The 21,310-nt window shown below is 35.0% G+C and overlaps 1 protein-coding gene across 1 annotated transcript in view; it reads right to left on the bottom strand.

The window, feature by feature from the left end:
* The window catches only part of CCDC7 (coiled-coil domain containing 7), a 274,689-nt gene that overhangs the window by 39,986 nt on the left and 213,393 nt on the right, over positions 1-21,310 (bottom strand). The window contains exons 37-40 of the mRNA XM_086334569.1: positions 17,189-17,305; positions 14,017-14,124; positions 7,572-7,655; positions 3,939-4,010 (exon numbers count right to left, since the gene is read on the bottom strand). Of these exons, the coding sequence (XP_086190695.1) occupies positions 3,939-4,010; positions 7,572-7,655; positions 14,017-14,124; positions 17,189-17,305 (381 nt within the window). The remainder of the gene's footprint in view (positions 1-3,938; positions 4,011-7,571; positions 7,656-14,016; positions 14,125-17,188; positions 17,306-21,310) is intronic.

The following is a 21,310-nucleotide window of genomic DNA, read 5'->3' as shown; positions in this document are numbered from 1 at the left end:
AATTTAACTGCTTGGTTCAAACAATTTCACTTTTACACCACCAGCTTTTCCCCACTTAAAAGTTGTTGGAGTAAATAAGTTTTATTTGATTCATTTTTAACATTACTTTTTTTTGGAAATAAAAGTGAGAGTGTAATAAAATAAAGGAATCAAAAGCAAATAAATTTTGTTTCTTTTATAGTGAAATTCCCTAGAAGGTTTGTCTCTGCTTGCTCTTAATATTTTTATTCCCTGCTGCTGCTGCTGCTGCTGCTAAGTCGCTTCAGTCATGTCCGACTCTGTGCGACCCCATAGACAGCAGCCCACCAGGCTCCCCTGTCCCTGGGATTCTCCAGGCAACAACACTGGAATGGGTTGCCATTTCCTTCTCCAATGCATGAAAGTGAAAAGTCAAAGTGAAGTCACTCAGTCGTGTCCGACTCTTAGCGACCCCATGGACTGCAGCCTACCAGGCTCCTCCCTCAATGTGATTTGCCAGGCAAGAGTACTGGAGTGGGGTGCCATTGCCTTCTCCGTTGCAAGTCTAGTTTTCAGCATCAGTTCTGCAGAAAGTTCATGACCATAGGATTTCCTGAACCAAAGAGAAATGTATCTAACTCTGTTACTCCAAGACTAAAGCAGTGTTGGTGAGTTGTAAACTCTGCTAGAGAACTCCACTTAGTAGAGATATGAATTTACATGCCAACTTAATTATGTAGAGGAAATTGGTAACCAATGAAGTAACTGTTATATTCCTTATCTCATCAACTGGCTTTTTTTGCTTTTTCCATGTTAAGCTAGCAATGAAAATAAATAGAAGGGCAGTTGGAAACACTGAAACCAAGCATATTCTAAAGTCATTAGAGCATAGGATTATACGGGTTACTTTGGTGGTGGTTTAGTCACTAAGTCATGTCCGACTCTTGTGACCCCATGGACAGTAGCCTGCCAGGCTCCTCTGTCCATGGGATTCTCCAGGTAAGCATACTGGAGTGGGGTGCTATTTCCTTCTCCAGGGGATCTTCCCAACCCAGGAATCAAACCCAGGTCTCCTGCACTGCAGGCAGATTCTTTACCAACTGAGCTATGAGGGAAGCCTATGGATTACTTTACAAATACTTAAAAACTAGTAACATTCAGCTAATTTTCCACTGATAGTAAATACTAGAGTTTAATTATTAGAGGGAATTCATAAGCATTTTTCCCTGTTAATAACAAAATATAGTTACTGTTGTCATTAATGGTTCATAGTTAATTAAATCCCAGAAAAGACATAAACCATAAGTATTACTTGAAAAACTGTTGTTCTTATCAATGTGATTCTTTGTGTCTTTGACCAATTACTTTTTCTCTTCTAACTGTATCTGTCATGCATTCTATATCAGTCTCTATAGATATAAAACAAATTTCAAAACACTTTCTAAGGTAACCACTAACACACATGTATGTCTATCATTGTATCTATGTGTAGTACTAAGTTAATTAGTATTTGTTATCACAGAAGAGAAATTATATGCCTGCATTGCATGGTCATAAAACATTAGAATTTGAAGGGCTCTTAGCAATCATATAAGCCTCATGAAACTTAGAGATGTTTTGAGATTTGACTGAGAACACATACCAAGAAAATACAAAATTGAGCACAAGCTGAGGCCCCATAATTCCTTAACCAGTGCTTTTTATACATGATGCCATGTCTCACACAAACCTTAATCATCTTGGGGAGTTCATGTTAATGATATAACTGCCAAGTTTACACTAAGAGGACACTCATCCTTTAAGAATATACCTATGAGTGGAACATGGCATTTTCCCCCTGCCCACTGGTCAAGTTACAAACCATGGTCACAGAAAGTTACTACCAGGCAGAAATTCTTTGACTCTCTTAAGAGTGCTTTATGCCATTTTTAAGGTTATGTAAGTCCAGTAGACATTAATGATGCAGAAGAATAACAAGACACTCTGTGGTCTAAGAAAAACTGCCTATCAGGTCGTCTTACAATGTATACCTTTCCGCTGGGGAGGGGGAAGTGGGTAGATCTGCAGCAGTACCAGCACCAGGACTGCATCCCACTCCCTTTGAGTTTTTGTGTGATTTGAAGATTTGGCAGGATTTAGTAACTACAAACTAGGTCAAAGGAGAGGAAACTGCATGAAAGTTATTAAACAATAATTCATATTGAGAAAGTGAAAGTAGGACTGGTGACTTGGGTCAAATAATGTGTCCAATGTTTTGTGAATGGAAGGTGGTTCCAAAGAACACATACTGAAAGTTGGAAACCTATCCTGAACCTGAAACCATAGGGGGATCTTACTATTAATACTTTGTTGTAATGGCTGAGAGCAGGAGAAAGTGTTAAAGGTCCTACAGAGGAGATATAACTGAGGCTCTCTGGTTTTTCTCCACCTGGTATAGGTTAAGAATGACAAGTACAGTTGATGCCTATATAAGCAAGGAAGCATTAAGAAGAGCATCTAATAGAATTAAGGATGAGGGAAAAAAGGGTATGTGCTAGAGGAATCTGTAACCTAGTATGAATCACAATTTTCCTCCTTCACAATACTTTCTCACTGCTTAATTTATTTTTTACACCTACTTTTCCTGAAGTTCCTAGTACCTGATTCACACTTTGTTTCTTTGCCTGTCTCAAATTTTGGGGGATAAATACTGGGCATTCTAGATAATATAAAAAATCTAGATACTGAGTTCCCCTCCTCTTTGGAGGCTTGTTGTTGCTGTTTTCTTCATTATTTGTTTAGTGACTTGGCTGGAATATGTAAAAGTGTGAAAGTGTTAGTCACTCAGGCATGTCTGACTCTTTGTCACCCCAAGGACTTTAGCCCACCAGGCTCCTGTGTCCATAGGATTTCCTAGGCAAGAATACTTGTGGGTAGCCATTCCCTTCTCCAGGGGATCTTTCCAACCCAGGGATCAAACCTGGGTTTTATGCATTGCAGGCAGATTCTTTACCATCTGAGCTACCAGGGAAGCATATATTCTGTTGTTGAGAAGTCTCCTTCTCTGCAGCATGAAGCTTCTAATGTTGCTCCTCTGGGAGCACAGACTTGGGCAAAGAGTTACCTTTGATGACAGCTGCTTTTCCTTGTGAGTATCTCTTTCCTTTACTTTTCTGTCAAGCTCTCTGCCTCCCTTAATATCACACCAAAGATCAAAGAGCAGTGTGTCAAATACCATTACACCAAGACAAGGGGCAGCAGTGTAAACTATGAGCTACACAACAAGACTAAAGATCTCTATTTCACCAGAGTTACTGAAACTGTGCCAGTATTTTAATTAATTAGAGGGAATTAGTAAGCAATGAAATCTCCATTTTAATTCCATTGATAAAACTAGCTTTTCTGCTTATGCAAATACAAAGCAGCTATCTTTCTAGCCTGAAAAAGAAAGTGAATAGTAATAACATTTCAAATGCTTCTGTCAAGCATATTCCAAACTTACCATAGCATTGAATTTCTAAGGATAAGTTTTAAGTGAATGAGTTCTAAAACTTATACTATGTAGCTAATTTTCTACTGTTAGTAACTGCTGGAATTCCACTAATAATAGGAGGGAAGGCAATGGCACCCCACTCCAATACTCTTGCCTGGAAAATCCCATGGACAGAGGAGCCTGGTGGGCTGCAGTCCATGGGGTCGCTAAGAGTCGCACATGATTGAGCGACTTCACTTTCACTTTTCACTTTCATGCATTGGAGAAGGAAATGGCAACCCACTCCAGTGTTGTTGCCTGGAGAATCCCAGGGATGGCGGAGCCTGGTGGGCTGCTGTCTATGGGGTCCCACAGAGTTGTTCACGATTGAAGCGACTTAGCAGCTAGCAGATGAAAACATTTCGGCCTGTAATAATGGCATATAGGCACTATACTCATTTAGATACAAATTTAAATTCCAGAGAAGATAAATAAAGCAGAAATAGACTTGAAATACTCTTGTTCTTACCAAGATGACTCTTGATTTTGCCCTTTAGAATATTTCTTCCAGTAGCTTCTGCATAGCGCTCTGTATGAGTCTCTATAAACAGTTTCAAAACATTTTTGTAAGGTATATATTAAAATGTGTTTCTCTCTCTGTGTAGTACTCCTTTAATTATGTTTTAATATTATAGAACAGACTTAAAATGAAATGTCTGGATTCTAGTATCACAGGACCTTAGAATTGGAAGGGCTGTAAGCAATCACATAAGCCTCATTATACTGAGGGTTTCTGCCTGCAATGCAGGAGATCCAGGTTTGATCCCTGGGTTGAGAAGATACCCTGGAGAAGGGAATGGCAACCCATTCCAGTATTCTTGCCTGGAGAATTCCATGGATGGAGAAGCCTACTGGGCTACAGTCCATGGGGTTGCAAACAATCAGACACAACCAAGTGACTAACACACAGAGAAATAATGATTTGACCAAGGCCACATTATCTAGGTAACAACAAAGCTGATCCATAAACTGATACTTCATAGTTCTTTAACCAGAGCTTTTTCCGTAAAATACAAACTTTTTGCAAACAAAAGTCATCCTAGAGAGTTTATCTTAATAAATAGTGTGCACATTAAGAACACATTCACATGGTAAGGATATACCTGGTGATGTAGAAGATAACATTTTTCCCCAGGGTCAAGTTGCAAATGATAGGCATCATAGTCACAGGAAGTTACTGTGAGGCAGAAATTCTCTGGCTTGTCCAGGAATATTTTAATTCTTTTTTAAAAGGTTATATAGCTAAGTCAAGTAAGCATCAGTAATGGGAAAGAAAAACAAGTAATTTGTGGACAGAGATAAAATACTCTCCCAGGTTCTCTTAGCACATAGACCTTCTCCCGAGGAGGAGGAAATGGGACATTGCAGGAATGCGAGCATTGGTACTGCATCCATTTCCATTTGAGTCTTTACATGGTTTTTACTTTTTGCTGGATTCAGAAATGATGATCTATGTTCAGTATCCGAAAAAAAAATTATTTAAAAGAATTTTATATTGCAAAAGGAATAATCAGAATTGGTGACTCTGGGTCACCTGTTAGGTAAAGTCTTGGGTGGGCAAAATTTGGTTCTAATATAGCATGGAAGTGAAGCTTGAACTTGTTACATCCAGAACTTATACATTATAAGTCTTGCTTTGGAGAACTGGCTGAGCCCATGAATATTTAAAGTGTGCACTATCACTGAGGCAGCACAAATTTATCACCACTGCAATCTAAACAGAGGTGAAGACCATGGGACATCATTACTAAAACTGAAGACATGCTGGATTGGGCAGAATAAATTTTGGTAACTAAGTTACAGCATTTGTGAAAGTAATGTGTACTATAGCAACATAGAACTGGAGAACATTAGCAGACATACTTTAGCTCTCTTCTCTGGTCTTTCTCCAAAGATAAAATTAGAAGAACTGATTCACTTGATTTGAGAAAGCAAAGGATTCTTAGGTAAGCAGGGAGGCAATAAATGATATAGAGTAGAGAAACCTAATCTATTAAGAGCCACAATTTTCTTCCTTCACAATATTCTCCCACTGCTTTTAAGTTTTTTTTTTTTTTTTTAAATCCTACTCTGCTTGGAGTTTGTTGAACTATTTTTTTTTAATGTAACATGATCCATTTTAAATGTTAATTCTATGCTTATTCGTATATTCATAGAGCTGTGTAACAATCACAGTCAATTTTATAGTCTACTTTAGATTTATACTAAACAGATGAAATTCCAGGAAGATTTAGAAATTTTTTTCATATTCTACATATATAGTTCTCTTTATAACGTAATTCTTACTATCTTTTCCCAATTTTATATATGAAGCATGTAAAAATATATTCATTTATTTAAAATTGCTTTTAAATTATTTACATAATTGTGTGCTCTACCAAGAGAAGACAAAGCATGTATGTATAGTGCTTATTATTTTAACTATAATATTTTTTTGGTGATTATTTAAAATGCCATTTTCTGCTCTTTAATCCCTCTGCTGTCCATGCTGTATTTCCATACTTGAAATTTTCTCATTCTTTCTTCTGATAGTGTAAAAATACTGAACATCTCTACTGATTTTTTAAAATTTCAGTTATACTTTCAACTCTGATTTTTATGTGTTCCTTTTCAAAATGATATATTTCTCTTTGTATATATTCCTTATTTGATAAAGAACTGTCATGAGATCTTCCTTCTCTTCTTAATAATGTTTACATTTAGTTCTTTGAAAATATATATATAATAACTTCTTTTTAGTTTTGTTCTTTAAGTGCAATCGCTTGGATCCTCACAAGCAGTTTTTATTGTATTCATTTTTCCTTGTTATATGTCACGTTTTACTGTTTTTTTTTTTTGCATGACCCATAATTTTATGCTGAAAACTGAGTATTTTGGATATGCAATATAGCATCTCTGAATACTGACTTCCTTTTTCAAGGCATGTTATTATTATTTTCTTGCTTATATTCTTAGCTATCTGGCTGAAACATTTTACTGAAGTATTCCTTTGCAGTTTGAAGGCACAACTACTGCTCCTCAAGGGAAAAATTCTTGGATATAGTGGTTTTAGCAATGGTGTCTTTTTTACATCTCTGTTATATGGTCTATCTCTTTTGACGTTATCAGTCAGTTCATTCAGCCACTCAGTTGTGTCCAACTATTTGTGATCCCATGGACTGTAGCACGCTAGGTCTCCTTGTCCATCACCAACTACTGGAGCTTGCTCAAACTCATGTCCATTGAGTCGGTGATGCCATCCAACCATCTCATTCTCTGTCGTCCCCTTCTCCTTCTGCCTTCAATCTTTCCCAGCATCAGGGTCTTTTCCAATGAGTCAGTTCTTCGCATCAGGTGGCCAAAGTATTGGAGTTTCAGCTTCAATATCAGTTCTTCCCCCAAAATTAAAGGGCAGTGTGTCTATCACTTTTACAAGAGTAAAGGCTGTAGCATAATCTCTGAACCACATAACACAACTGATGACTCTATCACAGATGAGAAGGCTAATATGCCTGATAGTTCCATCAAATAGAGAGAAATGGTAACCAATGAATTAACTCTGTGTTAAATTTACCTTGTTATTATCACATTCATCAGGAAGACTTTCTCCTTTTCTAAACTAGAAAGAGAGATTAGAATAAAATTAAATACACGTGAAGTGAAGTGGCTCAGTTGTGTCTGAGTCTTTGCAATCCCATCGACTGTAGCCTACCAGGCTCCACCATCCATGGAATCTTCCGGGCAGGAATACTGGAGTGGGTTGCCATTTTCTTCTCCAGGGGATCTTCCCAACCCAGGGATTGAACCCAGGTCTCCTGCATTGCAGGCAGATGCTTTACTGTTTGAGCTACCAGGGAAGCCAGGATGTATCAAGTATATTCCAAGTTCATTATAGCATTTCAGTTTATGGTTTAATTTTTAAATGGATCCTTTCTAAAAATCATATCTAGCTAACTTTTAGATTTCTAGTAAATACCATAGTACAACTAATTATGAGGATATTCATGAAGATTTTACCTATATAATAACAATATGCAAGTACTCTTATCATTAAAAATTCATACTCAAACTCCAAAAAAGGTAAAGAAACCATATAGACCAGACTTGGAAAGATTAGACTTACCAAGGGGAGCCTTTGCTAGGGTCTTATTTTCCACTATCCGTATATGTCTTCCAAGAGTATCTTTCAAGTGTTCTAGATCAATTTCTATAGAAATAAACATAACAAAACACTTTGTAAAGTAACCCTAACATATGAGTGTTTATCTGTCTGTATGTGTGTTCATGTGTGGTACTATCTTAATTAGCCTAGTTATTAGTAAATATGCATTATAATGGAATATCTTGGTTGCAGAATCATTAAACCTTAGAATGGCTGTTAGCAATCATTAAGTCTCCATATATTGAGACTTAGAGACATTAACAATTTGACCAAGACTGTGTATCCAGATAATGAAAAACCTGATGCACAGCCTTACGCCTTTAACCAGTGCTTTTTCCATACAGTGCTATCTCTTAAACTAAATTAAAATATCCTGGAGAGGTTATGATAATAATCAACTGTTAAGTTTAAATTAAAATCAAAATCATACTATAGGGATATTTACCAGTGATGTGGAACACAACATTTTTTTCCTCAGGCTATGTTGCAAACTAGGGTCTCCATGGAAATTTACCATGGGGCAGAAATTCTTGGACTTTCCAGGAATATTTTAATGCCCCTTTTATGTTACTTAAGTGTAAACAAAGTAGGCATCAGTGATGTAAAAGAATATCAGAATATGTTGTAGACTGAAAAAACGTGCTCTCCTAGGTCCCTTTAGCATGTAGACCTGGTAGTCTGGAGGAAGAAATGGTTAAACTTGTAGAAGTACCTGGATTGAGACTGGGTCTCTTTTCATTTGAGTTTTATGCCATTTGAAATTTTTGCTTGATTTAAACTGCTGCTGCTGCTAAGTCGCTTCAGTTGTGTCCGACTCTGTGCGACCCTATAGACAGCAGCCCACCAGGCTCCCCCATCCCTGGGATTCTCCAGGCAAGAACACTGGAGTGGGTTGCCATTTCCTTCTCCAATGCATGAAAGTGAAAAGTGAAAGTGAAGTCACTCAGTCATGTCCGATTTAAACTGCAATTAGGTCCAATTATGAGAAAAATATGTTAACATTATTAAAGGAGAGTTTATATTGAAAGGAATAATTAGGAATGATCAACTACTGGATTTAAAATACTGTAACTAATTAGTTTCTAGCAGAGTGTGTACCTGAAGTTAGAAACCTGTTATAACTAAGATGCCCAGATGGAAGTCTCTCTTTGGAGAAATGTATGAGCCAGTAAGTATTAAAAAGGTTGTGCTATTTGTGTAGAGGTGGTTACCTGCTGCAGCACCATTGCCAAAATGACAAAACAGTGTGTCTGGTTAGGCAGAACAATTAACATTTTGTGAAAGTAATAAGATGTACAGCAAAATGAAACTGGGTAGTATTAGCAGATACATTTTAGTTTCTCTGGTTCTCTCTCCAAATGGTATACGTAATAAGGACTTGCTCATTTGCATTAAGGAAGCAAAGATTCCTTAGATAAGTAAGAGGCAATGAGGATAGCATTAGAGGGAAGGTTAGGTTAAGTACTATCAATTAAAAGACATATGCTAGAGAAATGTGTAACCTAGAAAAGTCAGAGTTTTCTTTTATCATATCCTCCCACTTTTCAAATCCTTTTTTAATTCTATTCTTTTTGACATTCATTGAGTTAGTTTTAAAAAATATATAACATATTATACAATTTGCCTGTTTAAAGTGTTCATTTCAATGTTTTAAAAAATATATTCAGAGTTATATGACCACCACCACAATTAATTTTAGAAGAGACTAGACAGTGTTCTTACCAAAAAATGGTAATTATATGACATGATGGAAGTGTTAGCTAACACTGGGGTGGTCATCATATTGCAATGTACAAATGTATCAACATACCATAAATGTTAAACACACAATGTTATAGATCAATTTTTTCACAATAAAAAAAGAATCTACCTCAGAATTATGCTAAGTAAATTCTAGTAATTACAGTGAGGTATAGAAATGCTACCCTTATATAGCATTATTCCCTCCACTATATTTTTGCACCATTGTTATATATAAATATAATAACCTATAACCTATATAGTCATTGCTTTGTTAAAATTATGATTATTATTTGTGTATAGGTTTTAATACTATCTTTTATAATTACAGAATTACTTTAACCTAATCTCTTTTTTATGGGGTTCAGATTACTGTCTGAGATCACTTGCTTTCAGCCTGAAGAACTTTCTTTTGTACTTTTGATAAAGTGAATCTGCTAGCAATGAATTATCACAGTTTTTTATGTTTTAAAATCTCTTTACTTCACTTTTATTTTTTGAGAGGTAATTTGGCTGGATATAAAATTTGGGGTTGATCATATTTTTTTTTTTTTTTTTTGCATTTTGGTCATCCTATTGCATTTTGTTCTCCATAGTTTCTGGTGAAAAGTCAGCCATAAATCTTATTGGAGTTCCCAATAGAGTAGAAATGCCAGTTTTCCAGAGTGTGTATACTAATTTATACTGCTACCAGCAGTTTCTGAAAGTTCTACAATATTATCATGTTGTAGAACAGGTTGCTCTACAATATTATCATGATTTGATTCTGTCATTCTTTGACTTAAACTCAATGATCTATGTCATAAAATCCTCATGAGTTTAACTCCAATTTCCTAGATAACTAATAAGACTGTATCATTTTCAAATGTTTCTTAGTCATTTAGATACATTCTTAATTTCTGTTACAGTGCTTTTGATTTCTAGAATTTATTTTGATTATTTCTTAGAGATTTACTCTATGCATAATTACCTATATATTCTTTCATATAGTCTACATTTCTGCAAAGGCCTTTATTATATTAGTTGTAGTTAATTTAAATTCCCAGTTTGATAATTCCAAAATTTATGCTATATCTGCATCTGGTCTTGATGATTGCTTTGTGTCCAGCTTGCATGTTTTGCTCTTTTAGCATGCCATATACTATTTTAAAGCTAGACATGATGTATCAGGTAAAATAACTGAAGTATTTAGGTTTTTATTATGATGTTTTATGTTCATCTGGAGAGGAGATCAGCAGGTGTCACAGGCTAAAATTTCTTTTATTTTCCTTTTCTGGTCTCCTCTGTGGTTTTTGGTTTTCCCTAAGGAATACTTCTTTAATGGGCCCTGAGCACTGCAGTTTTTCCATTGGTAACCCTCTGTTATTATCCAGGGGCCTTAGTGAAGTAGTTGTAAGGTATGAGAGAGAGGGAAAGCATTCTATAAACCTATGATTAGTTCTCAGTCTTTTATTTACACTTTCCTCTGGGCTATGACTTTCAAAATTGCTTTTCAGCATGTTTATTGAATTAGATAAAACAGAAAGGCTAAAGAGGACTGGACTTGAATATCTGCCTTCCTTGATGCTGAAAGTTCAAGAGGTTAGATTCTGGCATTTCTTTTTCTGGACATCTGTCAGGTTCCAGTAAAGTAGTTTTTCTAAAGTTAGGGCTGTGTTAAGAAGAACACAATTTTAGATGTTCACTTTTCTCCCCTTTGCTGAATGCATGAGTAGATTTTATTTCTGATATTTACCCAAGGTACCTGAAAGTGTATGGTATATCCACGGTTGTGTTGAGAACTTTTTTATTGCTCAACCTAGTTCATGTCCAGTTTCCAACAATTACTAAATTACTCTTTAAGTTTTCCTACTAGTTTCTGGCTCCAGTGTTAGTTTGTTTCTAAAAATATGTAATTTCCAGTATCCATGTATCTCCTCAGTTTGAGAGGGGAAATTTGCTCTCTAACCTCAATTCTTTGATGGAACTGAGAAGGGTTGTTGACTTTAATATTCTTTAGCTGTTTTTGGTTTGGGAATGAGGACTTCCAAGTTTTTCACATGTTCAACTGGTAAGAAGCTTTGCAAATCTTTAAAAAATAATTATTCCTAGATATTTTATTTGTTTTAGTACTAAAACAAATTTCATCATCCCTAAAAAATGTTCATTTTCAATTTTTTGTTCTTGGTATATAGAAACAGAATTGAGTTTTCTACAGTTTTACTCTATATTCAGTAATTTAAATAAATACAGCTGATATAAGAGTTTATCTATAAACTACAGATTCTTTTAGATTACATACCTCCACAGTTACATTGTCTGAAATTTATAAGATTTCTTTAAATCCTTACAACTTGCATTATTAATTTTTTGTAATATCTATGGTTGCCAGTACAAAAATGAGTAGAAATAGTGATAACAAACATACATGTCTCATTCCTAATATTGAAGGAAATATTTTACTATTAAATTGCTGAAATTTATTTGTACTTTTTAAAAGATAAGTGTCAAAGATATATTATGAGCAAAGTTTTATTGAAGTTTAATGACTTTCTTTATTCAATAATGTGGCAATGTTTTCCTATAATGTTTTTTATTCCTGTAAAGTTGGTAGTACTGTTCCCAGTTTCTAGTCTGATTTAATAGCTTGAGTCTTCTCTCTTTATTCTTCATCAGTCTAGTTAAAGTTTTGTTAATTTTGTTGATATAATGTGAGTCTCTTATGGGCAGCATATAGTTGGATAATTCTTTTTCCATTTTTTCAATCTCTGTCTTTTGTTTAGAAAGCTTAATCATTTACATTTATGGTAATTAATGAAAAGGAAAGAACTTACTTCTGCCATATTTATATTTGTTCTCTGTATTTCTTACATTTTTTTGTTCCTCATTTCCTCTAATACTGCCTTCTTTCGTGTTCAACTGATAGTTTAAGGGACTAGTTTTGTTTCCTTTCTCATTTCCTTTGTGCATATTCTATACATATTTTCCTTTTTGTTACCAAGGGAATTATGCATAACATCTTAAAGTTATAAAAATCTAATTTAAATTGATGCCAACTTAACTTCAATAACATCCAAAAGCTGTACTCCTATATGGCTCAATCCTTTTCGATACTGATGTTATGAAGCATATCTTTATACACTGTGTGCCCAATAATACAGATTTATCATTACTTTTATATATTTTTCCTAAAACTATTATACGAAATTAAAAGTAGAGCTACAAACTAAAACTACAATAATACTGGCTTTTATATTTGAGACATATTTATCTACACTGGAGATCTTCATTTCTTCATATAGCTTCAAGTTACTGTATAACATTGTTTCACATCAACCTCAAGGATTCCCCTTAGCATTTTCTATAGAGCAGGTCTAATGGTAATCTTGTTAACCCTAGAAGCTCTCCTATTCTTTGGGGTTGGTTTTGTGCTGGGCACTCCTTCATATTTCTACAAAATTTTCTGACCATTTTGAAGACAACTTTTTCTTAACTGGGGAATCCTCTTGTTACTGTAAATATTTTATTGTTTCCCAAAGTTCTGACAAAGTTAGTTCTAATGGTTTTCTGCCTTTCCCCTTCCTCACCCTTTTTCATTGTTTCTGTCAGGGATTAAAAGCTTGGGGCCTCCTAGTCTGTCATTTTGCTGACATCTGCCTTAAAATGGTTGTTCAGAAGCTGCCAATGTTACACTTAAAATTATCTTATTGGAAATTAGTTAAGTACTTAGTCACTTGGCCACATGAGCTTTAGCATAGGTTTTGTTTTTGGCTGTGCCACACAACTTGTGGGATCTCAGTTCTCTGACCAGGGACTGAACCTGGCCTGTGACAGTTAAAGTCCAGAATCCTAACCACTAGGTAACCAGGGACTTTCCTAGCATAGGTTTTTTAACTATTAGACATTTGCCGACTTGGTGATACAAAGGTCACAAAGTAGACATACTGCCTATCTAGTGATAGTTCTATTTTTTTCATTGTCTTGTTATCACAACAGATGATATAAGTAACAAAAACTGTGTTTTCTAAAGAACTGATCATATAGCATCTAGTTTATATCATGAAAATTCACAATGTAGGGAAAAACCTTTTTTTTTTTTTCATGAGCAGGTAAACTCTTAAGCATTACTTAATTAATGTTTGGTGAAGTAATAAGCAGGTGACAAATTCTTTTAAAGATACATATTAATTGCTATATAGACTGTTTAATAAAAGAATAAAATTATTACAGCTTTCCCTTGGTATCCACAGGGGAGGGTTCTCAGAATCCCCTGTGGATACCAAATCCTGAAGATGCTCAAGTCTCTTGAATAAAATGGTGCAATATTTTCCTGTAACCTATGAACACTCTCCTATATATTTTAAATCATCTCTGGATTACTTATAATACCTAATACAATGAAAATGCTATATAAATAGTTGTAAATGCTATCTAAACCATTGCCAATGCATAAACCATTGTTTTTTGGAACTTTCTGAAAAATTTTCTTCTGAATATTTCTGATCTGTGGTCAGCTGAATCTGTAGATGTGAAACCCATGGATACAGAGGGCTGACTGTTTATTAAACTGAGAAAGGTTACCTTATGTTTGAATTTCTTATTTTAATAACTGTACAATACAGTGGAAATGCTTTAACTCTTAGAATGTGTTCTCTATTGCACATAAACATTATAAATCTCTACTTACCTATTACTTTGTTTAAATCTAATTGAAATATTAAGTCATCAATTGATGGATTCATTTCTGGAAGATTCTCTGCTATATCTGGATGTTCTGTGGTTGTTTCCCTTTTAACTGTAAGAATAATAGATTGCCAGATTAGTAGATACATAACTAATATTTTGTGAGGGTAAAATTATACTACATAAAGTTAATTAGAGAGATGTCACCTTACACTTCCTCTTCATGGCTCACACCCTTGTGGCAAAGAGGCTCACATAACTCAGTGAAGCTATGAGCTAGGCTATGCAGGGCTACTCAAGACGGACAGGTCACAGTGAAGAGTTCTGCTGACAAAATGTGTGGTCTACTGGAGGAGGGAATGGCAAACCACACTTGTATTCCTGCTGCAAGAAACCCATGAACAATATGAAAAGGCAAAAACATATGACACTAGAAGATGAGTCCCCCAGGTTGGAAGGTGTCCAATATGATACTAGGGAAGGACAGAAGGCAATTACTAATAGTTCCAGAAAGAATGAAGTGTCTGGGCCAAAGTGGAAATGATGCCCAGTTGTGGATATATTTGGTGGTAAAAGTAAAGTCCAGTGCTGTAAAGGGCAATAATGCATAGCAATCTGGAATGTTAGGCCTGTGAATCAAAGTAAATTGGACCTGATCAAGCTGGAGATGGCAGGAGTGAAGATCAACATCTTAGGAATCAAAGATGTTGTTTGATTTAGTGAGCTAAAATGGAAAGGAATGGGAGAATTTAACTCAGATGACCAATATATCTACTACTGTGGGCAAAAATCCCTTAGAAGAAAAAGAGTAGTTAGTCCTCATCGTTAACAAGAAAATCTTAAATGCAGTACTTGGGTGCAAAGTCAAAAATGACAGAATGATCTCAGTTCATTTCCAAAGGAAGATATTCAACATCACAGTAATCCAAGATTATGTCCCAACCACCAATGCTGAAGAAGCTGAAGTTGACTGGTTCAAGACCTACAAGACCTTCTACAGCTAATACCAAAACAAGACGTCCTTTTCATCAGAGGGGATTGAAAAGCAAAAGAAGGAAGTCAAGAGATACCTGGAATAAAGGGCAAGTTTGGCCTTGGAGTACAAAATGAAGCAGGGCAAAGGCTAACAGAGTTTTGCCAAGAGAACACACTGATTATACCAAACATTCCTTTTCAACAACACAAGAGATGACTCTATATATGGACATCACTAAATGGTCAAAACCCAAATCAGATTGATTATATTCTTTGCAGCCAAATATGGAGAAGCTCTATACAGTCGGCAAAAACAAGACCAGGAGCTGACTAAGGCTCAGATTATCAGCTCATTGCAAAATTCAGGCTTAAATTGAAGAAAGTAGGGAAAACCACTAGGCTATTCGGGTATGACCTAAATCAAATCCCTTATGACTATACAGTGGAAGTGTCAAATAGATTCAAGGGATTAGATCTGATAGACAGAGAGACAGAACAACTATGGATGGAGAATTGTGACATGGTACAAGAAACAATCCTGTACAAATGACTAAAACCATCCCAAAGAAAAAGAAATGCAAGAAGGCAAAATGGTTGTCTTAAGAGGATATACAAATAGCTGAGGAAAGAAGAGAAGTGAAAGGCAAGGGAGAAAGGGAAAGATATATCCAACTGAATGAAGAATTACAGAGAATAGTAAGGAGGGATAAGAAGGTCTTTTTAACTGAACAATGCAGAGAAATAGAGGGAAAACAACAAAATGGGAAAGACTAGAGATCTCAAGAATGCTGAACATATAAAGGGAACATTTCATGCAAGGATGGAAATCACAAAGGACTGAAACAGTAAGGATCTAACAAAAGTAAATAAAAGTGAAACTGTGGAAAATTCTTAGAGATGAAATTGTTAGAAATTCTTCTAACAAAAGTAGAAGAGATTAAGAAGAGGTGGCAAGAATACACAGAAGAACTTTACAAAAAAGGTCTTAATGACCTTGATAACCATGAAGGTGTGGTTACTCAATTAGAGCCAGATATCTTGGAGTGTGAAGTGGGCCTTAGGAAGCATTATTATGAGGTAATAGTGCTGAGCTATTGAAAATCCTAAAAAATGATGCTGATAAAGTGTTGCACTCAATATGCCAGGAACTTTTGGAAAACTCAGCAGTGGCCACAGGACTGGAAAAGGTCAGCTTTCATTCCAATCCCAAAGAAGGGCAATGCGAAGAAATGTTCAAACTACTGTACAATTGCCCTCATTTCAGATGGTAGTAAGGTTATACTCAAAATCCTTCAGGCTAGGCTTCAGGAATACATGAACCAACAACTTCCATCAAATAAATTGTGGACCTAGATTTTATTTGATTCTTAAGAAGCACAAATATAAATCAAATTTTCTGTTATACTAAGTCAAAAATCCAAATAAAAAATTTCCAGTCTTTCTAATGGACATGAGTTTGAACAAACTCAGGGAGATAGTGAAGGACAGAGAAGCCTGGTATGCTGCAGTTCATGGGGTCACATATAGTTGGACACAACTTGCTGACTGAACAACAATCTTTCTAATAATGTCCATTTTTCTAGAAATCCATTTTTGAAGCAAACATAAAAAATAGATAAATTTACTTAAAACATACACAAAAAATACACTACTAAAGAGTTGTAGTAGAAAATATAAAATATCAAGAGTAGTGTCCAATAGACAAAAAACAAACATTTCTTTTCCCTTCTTGAAACTATGTAACAATATTAAGAATAGCTCTACTGGATAACAACAAATATGTTTTAGCAGATGATGATACTTGATAAGAACTGAAATGTAAATGCTGGGTAAACGGCATGTTGTTAAAAATGAAATAACTGCAACAATTCCATAAGTTTCCTAGAAAAATGTCTCCTAAACTTTTTCTCTATGAAACACTATTCCAAAGAAAGAGAAAGACAGTGTTTCTTGCTCAACAAATTTAAGAAATAAAGTATAATAATTAGAATATTAAAGACTCCAAGAAATGAGGGGTGCTAATAGCATTACAGCATTTACTAGTTCCGTAGAACTTCAATTTCTGCTAAATTATGTTTTAAAATATCCACTCTAAGGAAAAAGTTCAACTAACATAAAATTGGCGCACATTAAAATGTAATTTTAAACTGTCAAGTATTTTATGATGACTTTTAAAATATGTATATGAATGTAATTCATACTTCTCAATATCTGAGGGCGGTAAACTCCACTTAGTTGAGTGTTATCCTTGTATCCTTTAGTTCTTACTAGATCATCAAGTGCAAATTTCTCATCTGAGAGTTCATCCAAATCTTGATCTACCAATATGAATAAAACTTTCAATTAAATACAGAAACACTATTGAAACCTATACATTATGGCTTAATTCCAAGGAGATTATAATGTCTGGAGTTTAGGAAAATATTCTTATATCAATAAGAAGAGAAAAATGATTACTCAATAAATGTTAGAAGTTCATTTAATAGATTTCAATTTCTTTATTGTCTTAATATAGAATATATTTCTGTGTCAGTCCAACAGCTAATACCCTGATTTATGTTGAAGCACCAAAAGATATCCCCATTAAAATTATAAACAAAATCAGAATGTGAATCATTATCATTTTAACAATTACCTAGTTCTGGTAAAGTTAGTATGATAAATATATGGATCAGCAATATTTCTTACATGATTAAACATACAGATTTGTCATAAAAGTTTTTATATGGCAAAAAATCAAAATTGTAATCTTAACCTCAGTGAGCTACAAGAGAACACAAATAGACAACTAAATAAAATCAGGAAAACAATACATATACAAACGGAGAAGGTCAACAAGAGACAGAAAACATAAAAGAACCAAACAGAAATTTTGGAGCTGAAGAACACAATGACTGAAGAATTTAACAGAGAGCTTTTTAGTAGCACACATGATCAAGCAGAGGAAAAATAATCAGTGATCTCAAAGACGGATAATTTGAAATTACCAAGTAGAACAACAAAAAGAAAAGAAGAATGAAAAAAGTAAAAAAAAGTCTACGGAACATACGGGATGCCATCAAGCAAATATATGCCAGATAGTTATTCCAGAAGAAGAAGAGAATAAGAAAAGGACAGAAAGAAATAATGGCTGTAAAATTCCCAAAACTGAGGAAGGAAGTGGACATACAAACTTATGGATCCCAAAGAAGTCCAAATAGATTTAACTCAAAGAGATCTACACTGAGACATACACTTAAATTATCAAAGGTCAAAGACAAAGAAAGAATTTTAAAAGCAGCAAAAGTAACTTATTTCACACAAAAGAACTTCAGTAAGACTACAATGGATTTCTAAGCAGAAAACTTAGAACTACAAAAGCGACAAAAACAATAAAATGGCAATACAAAGTCATTAACAATCAAGAACTACTTTAAATATAAATAAATTACACTCAAAAAAGATTGGAGAATGAATGAAAAAATAAGATGTAATTACATGCTAACAATATGCAATTACATGCTATTAATAAAAGATCAACTTTAGATATAAGGACACACACAGGCTGAAAGTGAAAGGATAGAAAAAGATATTTCAAGAAAATGGTAATCAAAAGAGATCAGAGGTTGCTATATTAGACAAAAAAACTAATAGAAAGCTGCCCCAAGACACAAAGAAGGTCATTACAATGATGAAGGTCATTTCATCATTTTGATGAAAGAATCAATTCAACAGGATATAACACTTACAAATACATATATGCATCCAATAATGGCTCACTTGAATATATACACCAAACACTGACAGATCTGAAGGGAGAAATAGATGGCAAATCAAGAATAGAAGGAGATGTTAATATTCCATTTACAATAATGGATAGATCATTCAGACAAAAAATATGTAACGAAGACTCAGTAAAGATAATTGAAATTTAAAATCAGTAAAGAGAGGGCTTGAATTATTTGAGTTCAAATGGACTTCAGATATCTACAGAGCATTCCACTCAAGAGCAGTAAAATACACATTCTTCATAAGCATTCTTCTTCAGGACAGATCACATTCCAGGTCACAAAACAAATCTTAATGTGTTTAAAATTAAAATCATTTCAAGTATCTTTTCTAACCATAGTGGGAAAAAATATGAATAAATAATGGAAGAAAAATGAAAAATTCACAGACACATGGAAATGAAACAACACAATCTTGAACAACCACTGGATCAAAGAAGAAATCAAAAGGGAAATTAGAAAATATCTCCAGAGAACAAAAATGGAAACACAATATACATAAACATGTAGGATGTACAAAAACAGTATCCAAGAGGGTAGTTTATAGTAATACACATCTAGATTAAAAGAGAAGAAATATCTCAAAGACCATAAATTACACCCAAAGAAACTAAAAGAATAATAACAAATTAATATCAATGTTATCACAAGTAGGAAATAATAAAGATGAGAGCAGAAATAAATGAAATAGGGAACATAAAAACAGTAAGAAAAATATGATAAAACTAAGAGGTGATTTTTGAAAAGACACACAGAAATTGACAAACTTTTAGCTAGACTGTCTAAGAAATAAAGACGCAAAGAAAATGAGAAGTGGAAGAGAAAACATTACAACTAACACCACAGAAATAAATATGCTATAAGGGACCATTATGAACAAGTATACACCAACATATTGAACAACTAGGAGCAAAGGAATAAATTCCTAGAAATATACAGCCTACCAATACTGAATCATGAGGAAACAGAAACACTGAACAGACCAGTAACAAAGGAGACTGGGCAGTAATCAAACCTACCAACAACAACAACAAAAGCCCAGGACCAGATGACTTCATTGATGAATTTTACCAAACATTTAAAGAAGAATTAAGAGGAACTATTCTTAAACTCTCCCCCAAAACACAAAATGAAACACTTCTTTTTTAAAAAAATATATATTTATTTATTTTAATTGGAGGCTAATTACTTTACAATATTGTAGTGGTTTTGCCATACATTGACATTAATCTGCCACGGGTGTACACATGTTCCCCATCCTGAACCCCCCTCCCATCTCCCTCCCCATCCCATCCCTCTGGGTCATCCCGGTGCACCAGCCCCGAGCACCCTGTCTCATGCATCAAACCTGGACTGGCAATTCATTTCACATATGGTAATATATATGTTTCAATGCCATTCTCCCTAATCATCCCACCCTCGCCCTCTCCCACAGAGTCCAAAAGACTGTTCTATACATCTGTGTCTCTTTTGCTGTCTTGCATATAGGGTTATCGTTACCATCTTTCTAAATTCTATATATATGCATTGGCAGAGGAACCAGAGATCAAATTGCCAACATCTGCTGGATCATGGAAAAAGCAAGAGAGTTCCAGAAAAAACATCTATTTCTGCTTTATTGACTATGCCAAAGCCTTTGATTGTGTGGATCACAATAAACTGTAGAAAATTCTGAAAGAGATGGGAATACTGGACCACCTGATCTGCCTCTTGAGAAATTTGTATGTAGGTCAGGAAGCAACAGTTAGAACTGGACATGGAACAACAGACTGGTTCCAAATAGGAAAAGGAGTACGTCAAGGCTGTATATTGTCACCCTGCTTATTTAACTTATATGCAGAGTACATCATGAGAAACACTGGGCTGGAAGAAGCACAAGCTGGAATCAAGATTGCAGGGAGAAATATCAATAACCTCAGATATGCATATGACACCACCCTTATGGCAGAAAGAGAAGAGGAACTAAAAAGCCTCTTGATGAAAGTGAAAGAGGAGAGTTAAAAACTTGGCTTAAAGCTCAACATTCAGAAAACTAAGATCATGGCATCTGGTTCCATCACTTCATGGGAAATAGATGGGGAAACAGTGGAAATAGTGTCAGACTTTATTTCTTTGGGCTCCAAAATCACTGCAGATGGTGATTGCAGCCATGAAATTAAAAGATGCTTACTCCTAGGAAGGAAAGTTATGACCAACCTAGATAGCATATTCAAAAGCAGAGACATTACTTTGCCAACAAAGGTCTGTCTAGTTAAGGCTATGGTTTTTCCTGTGGTCATGTATGGATGTGAGAGTTGGACTGTGAAGAAGGCTGAGCACCAAAGAATTGATGCTTTTGAACTGTGGTATTGGAGAAAACTCTTGAGAGTCCCTTGGACTGCAAGGAAATCCAACCAGTCCATTCTGAAGGAGATCAGCCCTGGGATTTCTTTGGAAGGAATGATGCTAAAGCTGAAACTCCAGTACTTTGGCCACCTCATGCGAAGAGCTGACTCATTGGAAAAGACTCTGATGCTGGGAGGGATTGGGGGCAAGAGGAGAAGGGGACGACAGAGG

The sequence above is a fragment of the Bos grunniens genome, chromosome 13, assembly GCF_055505025.1.
Source record: "Bos grunniens cultivar Pamir isolate PY7600 chromosome 13, Bosgru_T2T1.0, whole genome shotgun sequence".
Lineage (NCBI taxonomy): Eukaryota > Metazoa > Chordata > Mammalia > Artiodactyla > Bovidae > Bos > Bos grunniens.
The sequence above is the reverse complement of the archived record's forward strand: the minus strand, read 5'-3'. Positions and strand labels throughout refer to the sequence as shown.